We start from the raw sequence: 15,137 nt of genomic DNA, 5'->3' as shown, positions 1-15,137 counted from the left end.
TTAAGACCTATTTCAATTGTACATTTAATAATAACTAGTCTCCCTTAACTCATGTGTCCAGAGTTTCTGTTGCTTGAAAACGTGGTGTCAAAGTATCAATATCCCTGCATTCTGGACTTAAAGATGGGAACCAGGCAGCATGGAGATGATGCATCAGAAGAGAAGAAAGCACGCCACATAAAGAAGTGTGAACAGAGCACTTCTGGATCTCTTGGAGTTCGCATCTGCGGAATGCAGGTAGGGCGGCCTCTTGACCCCTTCAGTATTTCTGTTCTTCAAAACAAGCACAAGAAATTACCACTTAATAAACCCTAAGGGCCAGATTGTCGGCTGGTATAAACGGCCATAGCTTCAGTCTTCATCTCAATTGAGCTACCCCATTTTACACCAGCTAAGGATCTGGCCCTAGACACATACATTGTCCTGATTCTCTGCCCATGCTGTTCAGTGTTAGTCAGGACTGGAACCTGGAAGAAAGAAGAACATAAACTTTCCATGCTCATTCATTTCTAGGATCTGGCTAGGCTAGTCAGTGCAAATACCAGACACCTTTTTTGTGCTAAATATTACATCTCTTCATGATGAAATTGTCACCCCCTTCCTGCTAGATACTGAAAGCATAAATTTGTTTCACTTACGCCTCTGAGAAGATTTAGAATATTGCTCTGCTGTGTCTGCAGGATAATTATTATGATTAAAACACATATATAGCACTGTAAATAGCTAGCGTCAAGTAGGTTCCTCTCCAGTCTTCAGTGTTCTGATACTGAACTGATTATGCTTTAAATTACATATGGTATGTAAACTAATTCTGTATCCACTCCCAGATCTTGATCGTGTAAATATTCCTGTCTAGATTTCCTTACAGTTCTTTATTTCTGTGCTTTGGAAAATAAGACTGTCGTACAGCTGAGGGTGGGTACAGCACCTTTATTAAAGCTTGTCTAGCGTGGTTGTTTATTCCAGTTTCAGACACTGGTTTTGCTGCAAACACTTAATGTAGATGGGAGTAAATTGCTATAAATCACTGTTTCCCCTCATGTTTCTTATACCAGTTTCAAGCGGGGGTAAATTGTACCAGTGCAAACTGCGGCTTACAGCCTGTCTACACTAGGGGTTTGTATCAGTGCAGCTATCCTGCTGGCTGGCTAGCAGTAGCTTAAACCTCCCATGTAGACAAGGTTTTAGATTCAGTTAGCAGCCTGCTGCATCAATTGCCATGTGCTGTTGAGACTGGAGAGGAACTAAGCATCCCATGTACCAGCTTGATTGTGGACCCTTTCATTTTAGATTAACTCTAGACTACGTGCTTTTCCTTCTTTTGAACTAGCTGGATTACTTACATGCAGGATGTTTCGAAGGTGCAATAATTTGAGAGAGACACAATCTGGATTATTGTTCTTTTTATTCAAGGTTTACCAAGCAGATACTGGCCAATTTCTCTGCAAAGACAAGTATTATGGAAGGAAACTATTGCCCGATGGCTTCAGACAAGCTCTCTACCAGTTCCTTCACAACGGTAACCACCTCAGAACAGACCTCTTGGAACCCATTCTGTTACAGCTAAAGGCTCTGCTTTCAGTCATCAAAACCCAGAGCTCCTATCGATTCTACTCCAGCTCCCTTCTCATCATCTATGATGGACAGGAAACCAAGGACAACAAAGAAACTTTAGACAACCATCCTCAGGGGTGTTTTCAGAACGTAAATTGCACCATGCCACATGGGACTGGTCACCCCAAAGTTGACATCCGCATGATAGATTTTGCTCACACCACTTATAAAGGTTCAAAGTATAATCACACCATCTACGACGGGCCAGACCACGGCTATATTTTTGGTCTAGAAAATCTTGTCAAAATTCTTGAGAATACTAGAGAAGGAGAATGACAAATGCTGTGACATGGCATGGACTTTGTGGTGCTAGATATCCCAGGAAGGGACTGCCTATGCATTGGGCCAACTGCATGGAGCCCCTCATGGCTTTTGAACATCCTGTGTACTTTTTGAAATGAGAGCATTGGTGGCACATAGCATCTTCTGCGCTTTCCTAGGAAGTCATTACCGAAGCGAACTGTAAAAGCAAAAGATTGAAAAGAATCCACCGTGTTTGTGATCTCACTGAAGATTTATTTTCCTTTCTTCTTTTACTGCTGCCCTTGATTTGTTTACAAGTGAGAGGAAAGCATTACTTGAAAGAATCTTAAAATTAACATAGGGCCTGCTCACCTCCATATGCACCTGCAAAGCCAAGAAGAGTAAGCAAAGACCGTGAGTTGAGAGACTATTAAGAGGTGTTGGCAGGTCTTAACAAGTTGCCGCATTACTTTCAACCCAAGCTCAACAAGGACATTCAATGACACAAACAGAAGAAAACTGCACTTTCTGATTGTCACGCTCCAAACACCTGGCACTTTTAAGACTGTGATAATGTATGAAGCCCTCAAGACTGTGTGTGTGTGTGTGTGTGTGTGTGTGTGTGTAATATATATATATGGTATACGTGGTGCTATATAAGAGGTGCTATGTTTAAGAGGTCCTTCTTGTAGGGAATTTATAGTCCCAAGGCATGAGTGAGGATGCTACAAAGCGCAAACAGACTCATACAAGTACTTAATATCCTCTGGAAGAATAAGGGGACAGACTAAGGAGTTTTCTGAAGGAGAGGATGGAAAGGAGCCAGATATATCAGAGAGTGCTGAGTCTGTCCGATACTGATGTCAGGAGTGCCAATTAGGTCAGATACTGGTCATGAAAGGATTCTCATCAGGACCTGGTAGCATGGAAGAGAATTTGTGACATAAGGCTTGCCTGTGCATGAAAGATATTCCAGAATAAGGTACGGTGTGAATAAAAAGTGGACTAGCTCTTCCAAAATAGCTCTGCGTGTGGTGCTTGTATTCTGGAATAAGAGTGCCTTTTTCTTGCTCAGCTTAATCCACTTGCAAACTGCATTACTCCAGAATAAGAGTGTCCACACATGTAGTTATTCCAAAATAGTTGTTCCAGAATAACTTCATGTTTGGACAGGCCCTGAGTCAGGAACTGGACACTTAGGGTCATCTTTTTGTGTGTGTGTGTGTACATGTGCATGTGTGTGTGTTTGGAGGACACAAAATTGGGAAAATTTAACAAAATGTTTACAATATTAGTGGGCAGATAAGAATACGGAACAAACAATATAACCAATTCCTTCCTGTGCAATGAGGGGAAACCTGTAGAATGTCCTTAAGTCAGGAACAGAGATACAGAATCCAATTACTGGGGAGCTGAAGTGTAAATAAAATTGTCCAGGTCACTGTTGCTTATTGTTGTGCGCCTCTTTTCCTCCCTTCCTGGGCTGCCTGGAGTTATGTTGTGTTTAGCTCTGATCACTTTAAAGGAACCATTCTTTTAAAGGTTTAAATGTTCCTGCAAGGGAAATCCGTTCACGTGTACTTTATTGCATGCAGCTGGTGAATACCCACAAATTATGGCTGGCAAATTCAATCGTCTGGCTGGCTTGCATGTTTTACTTAGGCAGGATGAAATCAAGTTCTTTACTGGAAGTTGTTTACAACACTGCATGTTCCTAGCATACAATCTCAGATGACCACAAAGAGCCACAGTAGCCCCACTTGAGCAGTCAAGGTGCCAAACCACCAACAGCTCTGGCCCAAATTGTACATATGTGATCCTAGCAGCACTTTGGAATGGATCACTTGATGAAAATCTGTTTTGTTCATTCCCCCTGGGGCACCTGGCATTGGACACTGTCAGAAGACAGGATACTGGGCTAGATGGACCTTTGGTTTGACCCAGTACAGATGTTCTTACGTTCACTTTCTGGCTTTGCCCAGACATTGCCCTTTTCTAAGATGCACATGTAGCTCTTTTCTGAGCATCCTCATTCTGCCAATCTTGACATACAACCCTCCACAAGGGAAAATATTCCCTCATTACTTATTGTTTACCTAGATAAATCAATGCACCCTTGTGCTGGTCTTCAAGCATGCTGTAACCCTGCAGCTGTAGTAAAGAGTGTGAGGAGGCAAACTCAGGTCTAACTCCTGTTGTAGCTGCCACAGGAGGGGATCAGGAAGGGCTGAGGGTGAGGGGTTGGGTTGTGGCGTTTGATTACTCCTCTGAAAAGGAGTGTGCATCCTGGCCAGAGCTTCCTGATGGATATAAACTATAGCCCTACTGCTCTGTAGGTGTACAAGAAGGGTGGAGGCCATAAGCAGCACAGCTGCAGACTGTGAAGCGTAGGGACTGCTCCGGCCAGGAGCCCCCTAAATGCAAGACACTGCAGAGGAGGCAGGGCCATGTCCTTGCTTGCCAATGCATTAGGGCATGGGTCGGCAACTTTTCAGAAGTGGTTTGCCGAGTCTTCATTTATTCATTCTGATTTAAGGTTTCGCGTGCCAGTAATACATGGCATGGACACGTATGCAGCACAGCAGAAGCCAGATCTCTTTGTCAGCTGCACAAAGCCTTGTACACGGCAGAATAGGCAGCAGGCTAATAAATGAAGGGGCAAAGCAACACCGTTCAGCAGCAGCAGCCTTTCAAAACACACTGTTCTTATAGCCATGTTATAGCCATGTTAGTCCCAGGATATGAGGAAGACGAAGTGGGTGAGGTAACATTTTATTGAATCAACTTCTGTTGGTGGACAGGAAAGGAAGGCACAAACTTTCGAGCTACACAAAGTGAAGATTTCTGTATAGCTTGAAATCATTTACCTTCCACCACCAGAAGCTGGTCCACTAAAAGATATGACCTCGCCTACTACCTTGTCTCTCTCAAATGACAGGTTATGAACTAGTGCATGGGTGACCCCTTTCACACAAGGTTCTGAGTGTGACTCCTCTTATAAATTACAAACACATTGTTTTATATTTAACTCTATAATAAATGCTGGAGGAGATGCAGGGTTTGGGGGTGGTGGCTGACAGCTCATGACCTCCCACGTAATAACCTTGTGACAACCCCCCGTTTGACAACCCCTGTATAAACCAATGGATGACAGGCTTCAGAGTGTAGATTACGGGGTGATCCTGACTCCCTTCTGCTCTTTAACAATTCCAGGGATGTTTTCCACAAGAGGCGTGGTGAGGTGCTCGTGCTGGTCCCAGGCAGGAGCATGCACCGGGCACTGAGCCATTCCCCTCCCGTCTTAGATTTGCCCCTATCCAGCACGTTCGCTGCAGGCAGCTCAGGAGCATGCACCAGGCTCTGCCCCTCCATCCCCACCGTCTGCTCTGGGAGCGCGCTGCTCCCGGCCACAGGGAGAGCAGGCGCTAGTCCTTTCAGCGCATGCGTATCCGCCTCCTGCTGCCCACAACTCCAGCCCGTAGCACATGGCTTCGCTGGACGATGCTGCGCATGCACTATCTGACGAGCCGCCCGGCCGCTCTGATTCCGCATGCCTGTGGAAAGGTCCCTCTCGCCCTCCGTACTTTTGAATAATTCGAGAGCTTATTCGCAAGTTCGGAGTCATGTGACCTGTTAATTGTCTCTGGGCGGGTGCGCGTGGGCCCCAGTCCCAAGATGGCGGCCACCCGCTACCGACGGTTTCTGAAGCTCTGCGAGGAGTGGCCGGTGGAGGAGACCAAGCGGGGCCGGGACCTGGGCGCCTTCCTGCGGCAGCGGGTGGCCCAGGCCTTCCGGGAGGGGGAGAGCACCCAGGTGAGCGCCGCGGGGCGGGAGCGGCCGCGCCCCCAGCTGGGCCGGAGCGGGGTGGGGGGCGGATCAGCGGATCTCGGGAATGCGGGGCTGGGGGGAGACAGCCGCGGCCCGCGCCTCACACCCCCCCAGTCCCTCACAGACCCCCCGTGTCCCCCCAGCCACCTACACCCCGTGCACACACCCCACAACCATCCCCGGCTTCTCCCCCCTCCCATCTCTGCTGCCAACCACTGCCTCGCGGCTTCCCTGCCCCCCCCGGCCCCTCACTGCCCCCCGTCACCCCCTTACACCTGTACCCCGTACACACCCCTTCAGCCACCTCTACCTGCAGTCACTGCCCCCCGATCCCCCCGTCACCCCCTTACACCTGTACCCCGTACACACCCCTTCAGCCACCTCTACCTGCAGTCACTGCCCCCGATCCCCCCGTCACCCCCTTACACCTGTACCCCGTACACACCCCTTCAGCCACCTCTACCTGCAGTCACTGCCCCCGATCCCCCCGTCACCCCCTTACACCTGTACCCCGTACACACCCCTTCAGCCACCTCTACCTGCAGTCACTGCCCCCGATCCCCCCGTCACCCCCTTATACCTGTACCCCGTACACACCCCTCCAGCCACCTCTACCTGCAGTCACTGCCCCCCGATCCCCCGTCACCCCCTTACACCTGTACCCTGTACACACCCCTTCAGCCACCTCTACCTGCAGTCACTGCCCCCCGATCCCCCGTCACCCCCTTACACCTGTACCCTGTACACACCCCTTCAGCCACCTCTACCTGCAGTCACTGCCCCCTGATCCTCCCTTCACCCCCTTATACCTGTACCCTGTACACACCCCTCCAGCCACCTCTGCCTGCAGTCACTGCCCCCCGATCCCCCCGTCACCCCCTTACACCTGTACCCTGTACACACCCCTTCAGCCACCTCTACCTGCAGTCACTGCCCCCGATCCCCCCGTCACCCCCTTACACCTGTACCCCGTACACACCCCTTCAGCCACCTCTACCTGCAGTCACTGCCCCCCGATCCCCCCGTCACCCCCTTACACCTGTACCCTGTACACACCCCTTCAGCCACCTCTACCTGCAGTCACTGCCCCCGATCCCCCCGTCACCCCCTTACACCTGTACCCTGTACACACCCCTTCAGCCACCTCTACCTGCAGTCACTGCCCCCCGATCCCCCCGTCACCCCCTTACACCTGTACCCTGTACACACCCCTTCAGCCACCTCTACCTGCAGTCACTGCCCCCGATCCCCCCGTCACCCCCTTACACCTGTACCCCGTACACCCCCCTCCAGCCACCTCTACCTGCAGTCACTGCCCCCGATCCCCCCGTCACCCCCTTACACCTGTACCCTGTACACACCCCTTCAGCCACCTCTACCTGCAGTCACTGCCCCCCGATCCCCCCGTCACCCCCTTACACCTGTACCCCGTACACACCCCTCCAGCCACCTCTACCTGCAGTCACTGCCCCCCGATCCCCCCGTCACCCCCTTACACCTGTACCCTGTACACACCCCTTCAGCCACCTCTACCTGCAGTCACTGCCCCCGATCCCCCCGTCACCCCCTTACACCTGTACCCCGTACACACCCCTTCAGCCACCTCTACCTGCAGTCACTGCCCCCGATCCCCCCATGACCCCCTTACACCTGTACCCCGTACACACCCCTTCAGCCACCTCTACCTGCAGTCACTGCCCCCGATCCCCCCGTCACCCCCTTACACCTGTACCCCGTACACACCCCTTCAGCCACCTCTACCTGCAGTCACTGCCCCCGATCCCCCCGTCACCCCCTTACACCTGTACCCTGTACACACCCCTTCAGCCACCTCTACCTGCAGTCACTGCCCCCCGATCCCCCCGTCACCGCCTTACACCTGTACCCCGTACACACCCCTCCAGCCACCTCTACCTGCAGTCACTGCCCCCCGATCCCCCCGTCACCCCCTTACACCTGTACCCCGTACACACGCCTTCAGCCACCTCTACCTGCAGTCACTGCCCCCCGATTCCCCCGTCACCCCCTTACACCTGTACCCCGTACACACCCCTTCAGCCACCTCTACCTGCAGTCACTGCCCCCGATCCCCCCGTCACCCCCTTACACCTGTACCCCGTACACACCCCTTCAGCCACCTCTACCTGCAGTCACTGCCCCCGATCCCCCCGTCACCCCCTTACACCTGTACCCCGTACACACCCCTTCAGCCACCTCTACCTGCAGTCACTGCCCCCGATCCCCCCGTCACCCCCTTACACCTGTACCCTGTACACACCCCTTCAGCCACCTCTACCTGCAGTCACTGCCCCCCGATCCCCCCGTCACCGCCTTACACCTGTACCCCGTACACACCCCTCCAGCCACCTCTACCTGCAGTCACTGCCCCCCGATCCCCCCGTCACCCCCTTACACCTGTACCCCGTACACACGCCTTCAGCCACCTCTACCTGCAGTCACTGCCCCCCGATTCCCCCGTCACCCCCTTACACCTGTACCCCGTACACACCCCTTCAGCCACCTCTACCTGCAGTCACTGCCCCCGATCCCCCCGTCACCCCCTTACACCTGTACCCTGTACACACCCCTTCAGCCACCTCTACCTGCAGTCACTGCCCCCCGATCCCCCCATCACCCCCTTACACCTGTACCCCGTACACACCCCTTCAGCCACCTCTACCTGCAGTCACTGCCCCCCGATCCCCCCGTCACCCCCTTATACCTGTACCCCGTACACACCCCTCCAGCCACCTCTACCTGCAGTCACTGCCCCCCGATCCCCCGTCACCCCCTTACACCTGTACCCTGTACACACCCCTTCAGCCACCTCTACCTGCAGTCACTGCCCCCTGATCCTCCCTTCACCCCCTTATACCTGTACCCTGTACACACCCCTCCAGCCACCTCTGCCTGCAGTCACTGCCCCCCGATCCCCCCGTCACCCCCTTACACCTGTACCCTGTACACACCCCTTCAGCCACCTCTACCTGCAGTCACTGCCCCCTGATCCTCCCTTCACCCCCTTATACCTGTACCCTGTACACACCCCTCCAGCCACCTCTGCCTGCAGTCACTGCCCCCCGATCCCCCCGTCACCCCCTTACACCTGTACCCTGTACACACCCCTTCAGCCACCTCTACCTGCAGTCACTGCCCCCCGATTCCCCCGTCACCCCCTTACACCTGTACCCCGTACACCCCCCTCCAGCCACCTCTACCTGCAGTCACTGCCCCCTGATCCCCCCGTCACCTCCTTACACCTGTACCCCGTACACACCCCTTCAGCCACCTCTACCTGCAGTCACTGCCCCCCGATCCCTCCCTTCACCCCCTTACACCTGTACCCTGTACACACCCCTTCAGCCACCTCTACCTGCAGTCACTGCCCCCGATCCCTCCCGTCACCCCCTTATACCTGTACCCTGTACACACCCCTTCAGCCACCTCTACCTGCAGTCACTGCCCCCCGATCCCTCCCTTCACCCCCTTACACCTGTACCCCGTACACACCCCTTCAGCCACCTCTACCTGCAGTCACTGCCCCCCGATCCCTCCCTTCACCCCCTTACACCTGTACCCTGTACACACCCCTTCAGCCACCTCTACCTGCAGTCACTGCCCCCGATCCCCCGTCACCCCCTTACACCTGTACCCCGTACACACCCCTTCAGCCACCTCTACCTGCAGTCACTGCCCCCGATCCCCCCCGTCACCCCCTTACACCTGTACCTCGTACCCCCTTCGGCCACCTCTACCTGCAGTCACCCCCTTACACCTCTACCCCGTACACACCCCTTGAGCCACCTCTACCTGCAGTTACCGCTCCCCGATCCCTCCCATCACCCCCTTACAAGTATACCCCGTACACACCCCTTCAGCCACCTCTACCTGTAGTCACTGCCCCCATGCACCTCACAGGCCCCTACCCCCCAGTTACCGCCTTACACCTGTACCCCATACACACCCCTTCAGCCACCTCTTCTCTTACATTTCTACCTACAGTCACAGCATCCCCTCTCTGGTACCCCCAGTCACCCCTTTATACCCCATAAACACCCCTTGTAGTCCTACAGCCACCTCTTCTTTTACATCTCTAACTACAGCCACTGCCCCTGCCCCTGCCCTCTACCGCACCTCAGGCCCCTTACACCTATATCCATCCCACACACACCCCTTCAGCCACCTTTTTTTAATTTTTGTTTGTTTTGCAATGCTACCCATTTAATAGCTACTGCAGCTATCGTAATTCAAATACTGGCAGGGTCATTTTAGGTCTGAATACAAAATGTGCATAGTGTGGAGATCAGGTATGGTGATACTATCTCATTTTCCAACAGCAACTATTACCTGATGCTGTGGAGAAAGACCAATCACTTCTTAATTCTCCCAATTTACTTATTATATTATTATGCAGGTTTTTCTGTCTGCTATTTTTATGAAGTTACGCAGATAAGACCTCTACCCTCTAATATCTGCTCAGCCTGAAAGTCTAAAGCGCATATGATAAAACTGTAATGGTTGTCTTTGAGTACAATGAGAAAGTACCTAACGACTCTTAGAAGGACTGTAGAATGTCTTGTATGAATGTATTAAAGTATAACCAAGGCCCTCTCCTAGTTCAGTTTCTCCTCTACCTTATGAGAAAGGACATGTAGCCCCGGGATCTGCTGCATCTCAAGTGAGTGCCCTAATCGCTGAAGTAAGGTATAGTTTGGTGTGGGTTGCTCTTCATTGGTTGTTGAAACTGTTCCACTTTAATTAAGCCAAAGACAGAGCTAACTAAGTCATCTTCCTTAGTTCAGTGGTTATAGTACTGAGCTGTGGTGGTGGAGGCCCTGGTTCAAGTCCCCCCTCTTCTTGCCCTAAAGGGATTTGCTACCTAGGCTGATTTGTTTTTTTAATTAAGTGGGTGCAGGAGGAATAAAAATGAATCACTCTTGTCCCAGACCCCTGCCCAGGCTGTGGGAGATCCAGTCCCCCCTCTGCCAGGGGACTTGAAGCTGGATCTCCCACATCCCAGGGACCGCCCCCCCTCCCTCCACCCTCTGCCCCCCTCCCAACCCCTCCACCCAGTCCCACCCTCTACCCACCCTGCCCCCTGCTAGGTGGATGGGTTCTTAATTCAAGCCCCCTTCCTTCCTCAGGAAGACAATGGCTCCTATGGATGAGAGGGGACTTAAATCAAGGACCCCCCACCTCGGTCACCTGGGAGAGAGGAGAACCCTCTTCAAACCCCTTCTAAGGGGCAGAGGGAAGACTCAAACCAGGATCGCCTGCATTCTGGGCAAGAGTCTTAACCATGGGACTATAGAGTGATTCTAGCTTTTTAGGTGGCCCAATGAATAGTTAATTAAAGTGGAACAGCCTCAATAGGCAAGATTGAGGGAGGTCCCTGTTCATATTCCCATCTCCTCAGCAGGCAGAGGGGGGGACTGAACTAGGGTTGCTAGTATCCCAGTAACAGCCCCAAACCACTATGCTAGAGAGGGCTGCTCACATGTGAGTCTTGTTTGGGCCCAATTAATAGTGAATTAAAATGGAACAGCTTCAATAGGAAAAACTTGAGGGAGCTCCCATCAGGTAGAGGGTAGAATTGAACTAGGGTTCTTACCATCCCAGTAGCAGACCCTAACCACCATGCTAGATTGGGTTGCTCATCTTGGTGTCTTGCTTAGGCCAAGTTAATAGTGAATTTACATGGAAAATCTTCATGAGGAAAGACTGAGGGTGTTCTCTGTTCAGAGCCCTTCTTCTCAGGTAGAGAGGGAAAGGGGGTCAGAGGAAAGGGGAGGCTCTTACCACCCATGACCCCAAAATTGTACTTCAGGCATTATGCTAGGTCTTGATCTGGCATACCAGTTCTCAAGCCCATCTGGCTCTGCACTTGCAGTTTAGAGCACTTTTTAAAATTAAACACAAGTCCTTTGCCAGGAGGAGAGGAAAGTTGTATCTCAAGAACCCCTTGCCCAGGACCCCAAATTTTTACCACTAATGGTACCCAAAGCCTGCTACTAGCATAGTTTACCTTTAAACAGAAATGTTACTGCAGCCTCTGTGGTTTCTTGTGCCTGTTGGCATTCCTTTTCTTGCTCACAGCAGCACCCCTTTACAGAAGCACTGTGGAAGTCTAATAATGCTCAGCTTACTGGGTTTGGGACTATGTGTTGGTCAGATCATGGGAAGGCTGGTAAGATATGGCCTATGTGAACACTGCTGATTTTCCCTGCTAGCTTTGTACAAAAGAAGTGATTTGAGCCTAGCCCAATAACAAGAGCGGCGTATCAGCTGTGGTGAGTCAGTAACCTAATTGGATGCTGTTATTTATAAGCCTGCTCCCATTACCTACCGTGTGAGCAGTTTTCAAAGGTGAAACATTTAGCCTTGGTCACATATCAAAGATGATCTGACAGGCTAGGAGGTCTCTGGTTGTTGATGGCTTTATAAATTTATGACCATTACTTTCAATTCATGGCATGCTCAGACCTGACCTAACCAGAAAGTTAATGAGAAAACAAGCAGAAGCTGAATAAAGTACCATGTGTGTTTGAGACTTTGGCCAAGCAGTTAACATCAAAAATATGTTTTATAATTAGGCACCAGGGGTCTTATTATCTGCATAATGTCATAAAAATAGCAGACAGAAAAACTATTCACAAATCAGTCCATTCTGTAAATAATGACAAGATGGCATGTGACTACAGACTTTTACTTTAACCAAAGGCAAAAAAGGACAAAAATATAGCACTTGGGGCTAAATAGTTCCCAAGCATTCCATCACAGTGCTCTTTCTGAGGACATTTTGCATTAGCAATTGTATTTAGAAGTCTTCTGCCAATTTTGGTCAAAATTAGCCTATGCTTTTTCAAGTTGTAGCCCTTTTTGTGATTTTTATCATTTTTTTCACATTGGATGACCAATAATGTTTAAACACAATGTGATATAGAAAAATGGCACCACTTGCAACACCTACATTCACCCAGATGATGACCACCAGATATGCACCTACCCTGTGATAGCAATGAAATTTTTCTTATGGACAGATTACCCTAACTCATTAATAAGACACCTTTTTAAATCTGACTGGTGGACTGTTGGAGTGAAGGAGCCTTTATTGCACATTACAGTAGTGGCGAATGGGCATGAGGCGAAAACTGTCCAGCTCAATTTCTTTACCATTGAATATTTTGTTCACATTTGATCCAGCAAATCCTTACGAGCAGAGTTTTATCATTTTGACTAGAGGGTTGCACGCTTTGTAGCCTGTGTAGGACCAGCCAGCAGGAGGAGTGAGAACATAGTTTTTATCCTTGAACCTGTAGCAGTTTTACAGGATACTGCCACTTCTGTTCCATTGTTAAGGTGCTCCTCTTCTCTTTTTGCATGTGGCCTGTTACTTACAAGGAGAAGCATTTGTTGTGCAGGTTAGGAGTACAGTTTCATAATGTTTATGTTCCTTTTCAGATTGCTGACCCTGCAAACTGTGACCAAATGTATGAGAGTTTAGTCAGAATCCATACCAATTTCTATAAAAACAAGGTGAGCTTTTCAGGCCAGGGACCATGTGTCTGTACAGCACCCTGGGGCCACAAATCGGATAGGGGCTTTTGAGTGCTGCTATAACAGAAGTATTAATAACAAGCTGTCTGTGGGGCTGACTGGCACCTTCGCTGTGAAAAACAAAGCTAAACTCATTTTGAGCAGCACAAACCTTTGAAAAGTTCAGCCATTTCAGAAGCAGCTCTTACCTTGTCTAAATTGATTTGTGTTTGAGCTTTGCTGGAGATGAGTCTAAAGGCCACAAGGTGGCACTGTGACTCTTCCCACTGCTAGTATTTCAACAGGGATGTTGTGCTTAGGACTTAGCAGATGGCTAAGGATAAGCAAAGCACTGGCTTGAGGAGGGAGAAGAGAAAAAGTGCTGTTGAGTCAGTAAATTCTTTTTTTGTTTTGTTTGGGAAGTATCCACGCCTGAAAGATACGAGCTTCACTGGAGTGACAGTGGAAGAATGCAAGCTAGTCCTAGCAACAGGTAACCAGGTTCTGTTTGATTAGTCTGTGGTTACTCTTCCCCCACTCAGGCTTACAGGAATAGCTTGCACTGCTGTTACCTGGTCCGAGGGATACTCAGAATTTCACTCCTCAGGGCTCTTGGTGTGGCACTTCTTGCAAGCAATACCTTCCCATTAACGAAAAAAAAAATACATTTATGATTTCAGTTCTCTTTACCACCTAGTTTTGGGGAGTCCCTGTGGTTGGTAGTGTTAAGTGAAAAGTACTACTCCTGTGCCCATGGCTATCAAAACTCAGGAGACCTCCATACAAATATGGAGAAGTAACAGGTAAAATGAGCATGTTGGTCAAATGTTGATCAACACCTGGGTTTGCTGCACTGATAGTTTTTTTTTCAGGTCATACTTAAGGTTCACGAGCAGGGCTATGGGGAAGAAACTTACTCTATGCCTTCCACACCATATGTATTAAAAGTGCTAAAATGCAATAAGTTTGTTTCAGTAGTTCTCAGCTATCTCCTCAAAGGTTTAATTTTGCTCTTTACATCATCCCTAATAGCAGGGAGCCTTTTAGAGAAAAAGGAGTACTGCTATGCACAAATATACTCGGCCAACGTATTTATCAGGTGCAGTTGTAGCTTTGCTCTGCTCCTGTTCCTAACTTTGACTGTTGTTGGGAATGGGAAGGACTGCCCCTGCGTTTGTTTGGATGAGAAAATAAATTTGTCTTCTGTTGACCAGAAATCTCATCTGCTTTTCTGCCTTCCCTCTTCTTTCCCCATTGCAGACAGCGGGAAACAGATGGAGGAAATGAAAAAAGGTAAATGGAAAAAACTGCGAGAGAAGTTCTCTACCAAGAATGCTGAAGAGGACTCAAAGTTATAACCTCTCTCCCCAGCTGCCCTCTGTACATATTCCTAAAGCACTGTATATTGCCATGATGAATAAAGCCATTCATTCCTCTTAGCAATAGCATTCAGAACTATGCCTGAGGCCCCCCATTTTGTTGTTCTAAAATCTGGGACTGAACTTGGCATCTCCAAAATTGGTTCAGAACGAATATACTAATTGCACGGGACAGTGTGTTTGTATGGAAAATGAGACACTATCTGAGGTGAGAGAGTCAGGGGCAGGGCAGATGTGCCTGTTTGGACGTAGTGGCGACAGAACCACTGTTAGGATGATTTTAGTTATAATCTTAATATAACACAGCCACTAAAGTCCTGTTATGGTGGTTCTCTTCTGACTAGGTGTTCACAAATTCTTGTGTGTGTGCGCGCTATTGCATGTGCCATTCTCTTGCACATCCTGTGGTTTAAGAATGGATGTTAATGACTGTACTTCTCAGTGTCATTGATCCAAGTTAAAAATCTGATCGCTCCATGTACTGTGGCCTGTTTGTAATCCTCAAAAGCTACTGCATACTTCAGTAGCAGCATCAGT

The 15,137-nt window shown here is 49.7% G+C and overlaps 2 protein-coding genes and 3 long non-coding RNA genes across 10 annotated transcripts in view; 2 read left to right on the top strand and 3 right to left on the bottom strand.

Annotated features, from left to right (window-relative positions):
- IP6K3 (inositol hexakisphosphate kinase 3) overlaps positions 1-3,303 on the top strand; it is a 28,241-nt gene extending 24,938 nt beyond the window's left edge. For both annotated transcript variants that reach the window (XM_050953062.1, XM_050953063.1), the window contains exons 5-6: positions 62-237; positions 1,414-3,303. In XM_050953062.1, coding sequence (XP_050809019.1) covers positions 62-237; positions 1,414-1,890 — 653 coding nt within the window. In that variant the 3' untranslated portion in view covers positions 1,891-3,303. The remainder of the gene's footprint in view (positions 1-61; positions 238-1,413) is intronic.
- A 2,185-nt stretch (positions 3,304-5,488) lies between these two features.
- On the top strand, positions 5,489-14,676 carry LOC127051163 (ubiquinol-cytochrome-c reductase complex assembly factor 2). Its single transcript, XM_050953131.1, has 4 exons — positions 5,489-5,670; positions 13,147-13,221; positions 13,645-13,714; positions 14,482-14,676. Exons 1-4 carry the CDS (start codon positions 5,533-5,535, stop codon positions 14,577-14,579), a joined length of 381 nt encoding a protein of 126 aa, XP_050809088.1. The 5' UTR covers positions 5,489-5,532; the 3' UTR covers positions 14,580-14,676.
- Positions 5,946-6,940, bottom strand: LOC127051170 (uncharacterized). 4 transcript variants are annotated; one of them, XR_007774420.1, is made up of 4 exons: positions 6,683-6,940; positions 6,524-6,606; positions 6,301-6,446; positions 5,946-6,148 (listed from the first exon to the last, which is right to left on the bottom strand). It is a non-coding gene; the product is annotated as an uncharacterized LOC127051170 (long non-coding RNA). The 4 variants fall into 4 exon arrangements; XR_007774423.1 differs by having other exon boundaries at positions 5,946-6,072; XR_007774422.1 differs by lacking the exon at positions 6,524-6,606 and having other exon boundaries at positions 6,301-6,417; positions 6,648-6,940.
- LOC127051169 (uncharacterized) lies at positions 8,222-9,395 on the bottom strand. 2 transcript variants are annotated; one of them, XR_007774418.1, is made up of 3 exons: positions 9,179-9,395; positions 8,946-9,023; positions 8,222-8,407 (listed from the first exon to the last, which is right to left on the bottom strand). It is a non-coding gene; the product is annotated as an uncharacterized LOC127051169 (long non-coding RNA). The 2 variants fall into 2 exon arrangements; XR_007774419.1 differs by having other exon boundaries at positions 8,946-9,058; positions 9,214-9,395.
- LOC127051172 (uncharacterized) lies at positions 8,457-8,847 on the bottom strand. Its single transcript, XR_007774425.1, has 3 exons — positions 8,744-8,847; positions 8,590-8,666; positions 8,457-8,512 (listed from the first exon to the last, which is right to left on the bottom strand). It is a non-coding gene; the product is annotated as an uncharacterized LOC127051172 (long non-coding RNA).
- Positions 14,677-15,137: the final 461 nt, after the last annotated feature.

This window comes from Gopherus flavomarginatus, chromosome 5 (assembly GCF_025201925.1).
Source record: "Gopherus flavomarginatus isolate rGopFla2 chromosome 5, rGopFla2.mat.asm, whole genome shotgun sequence".
NCBI lineage: Eukaryota > Metazoa > Chordata > Testudines > Testudinidae > Gopherus > Gopherus flavomarginatus.
This window is presented reverse-complemented; position numbering and strand designations above follow the sequence as displayed.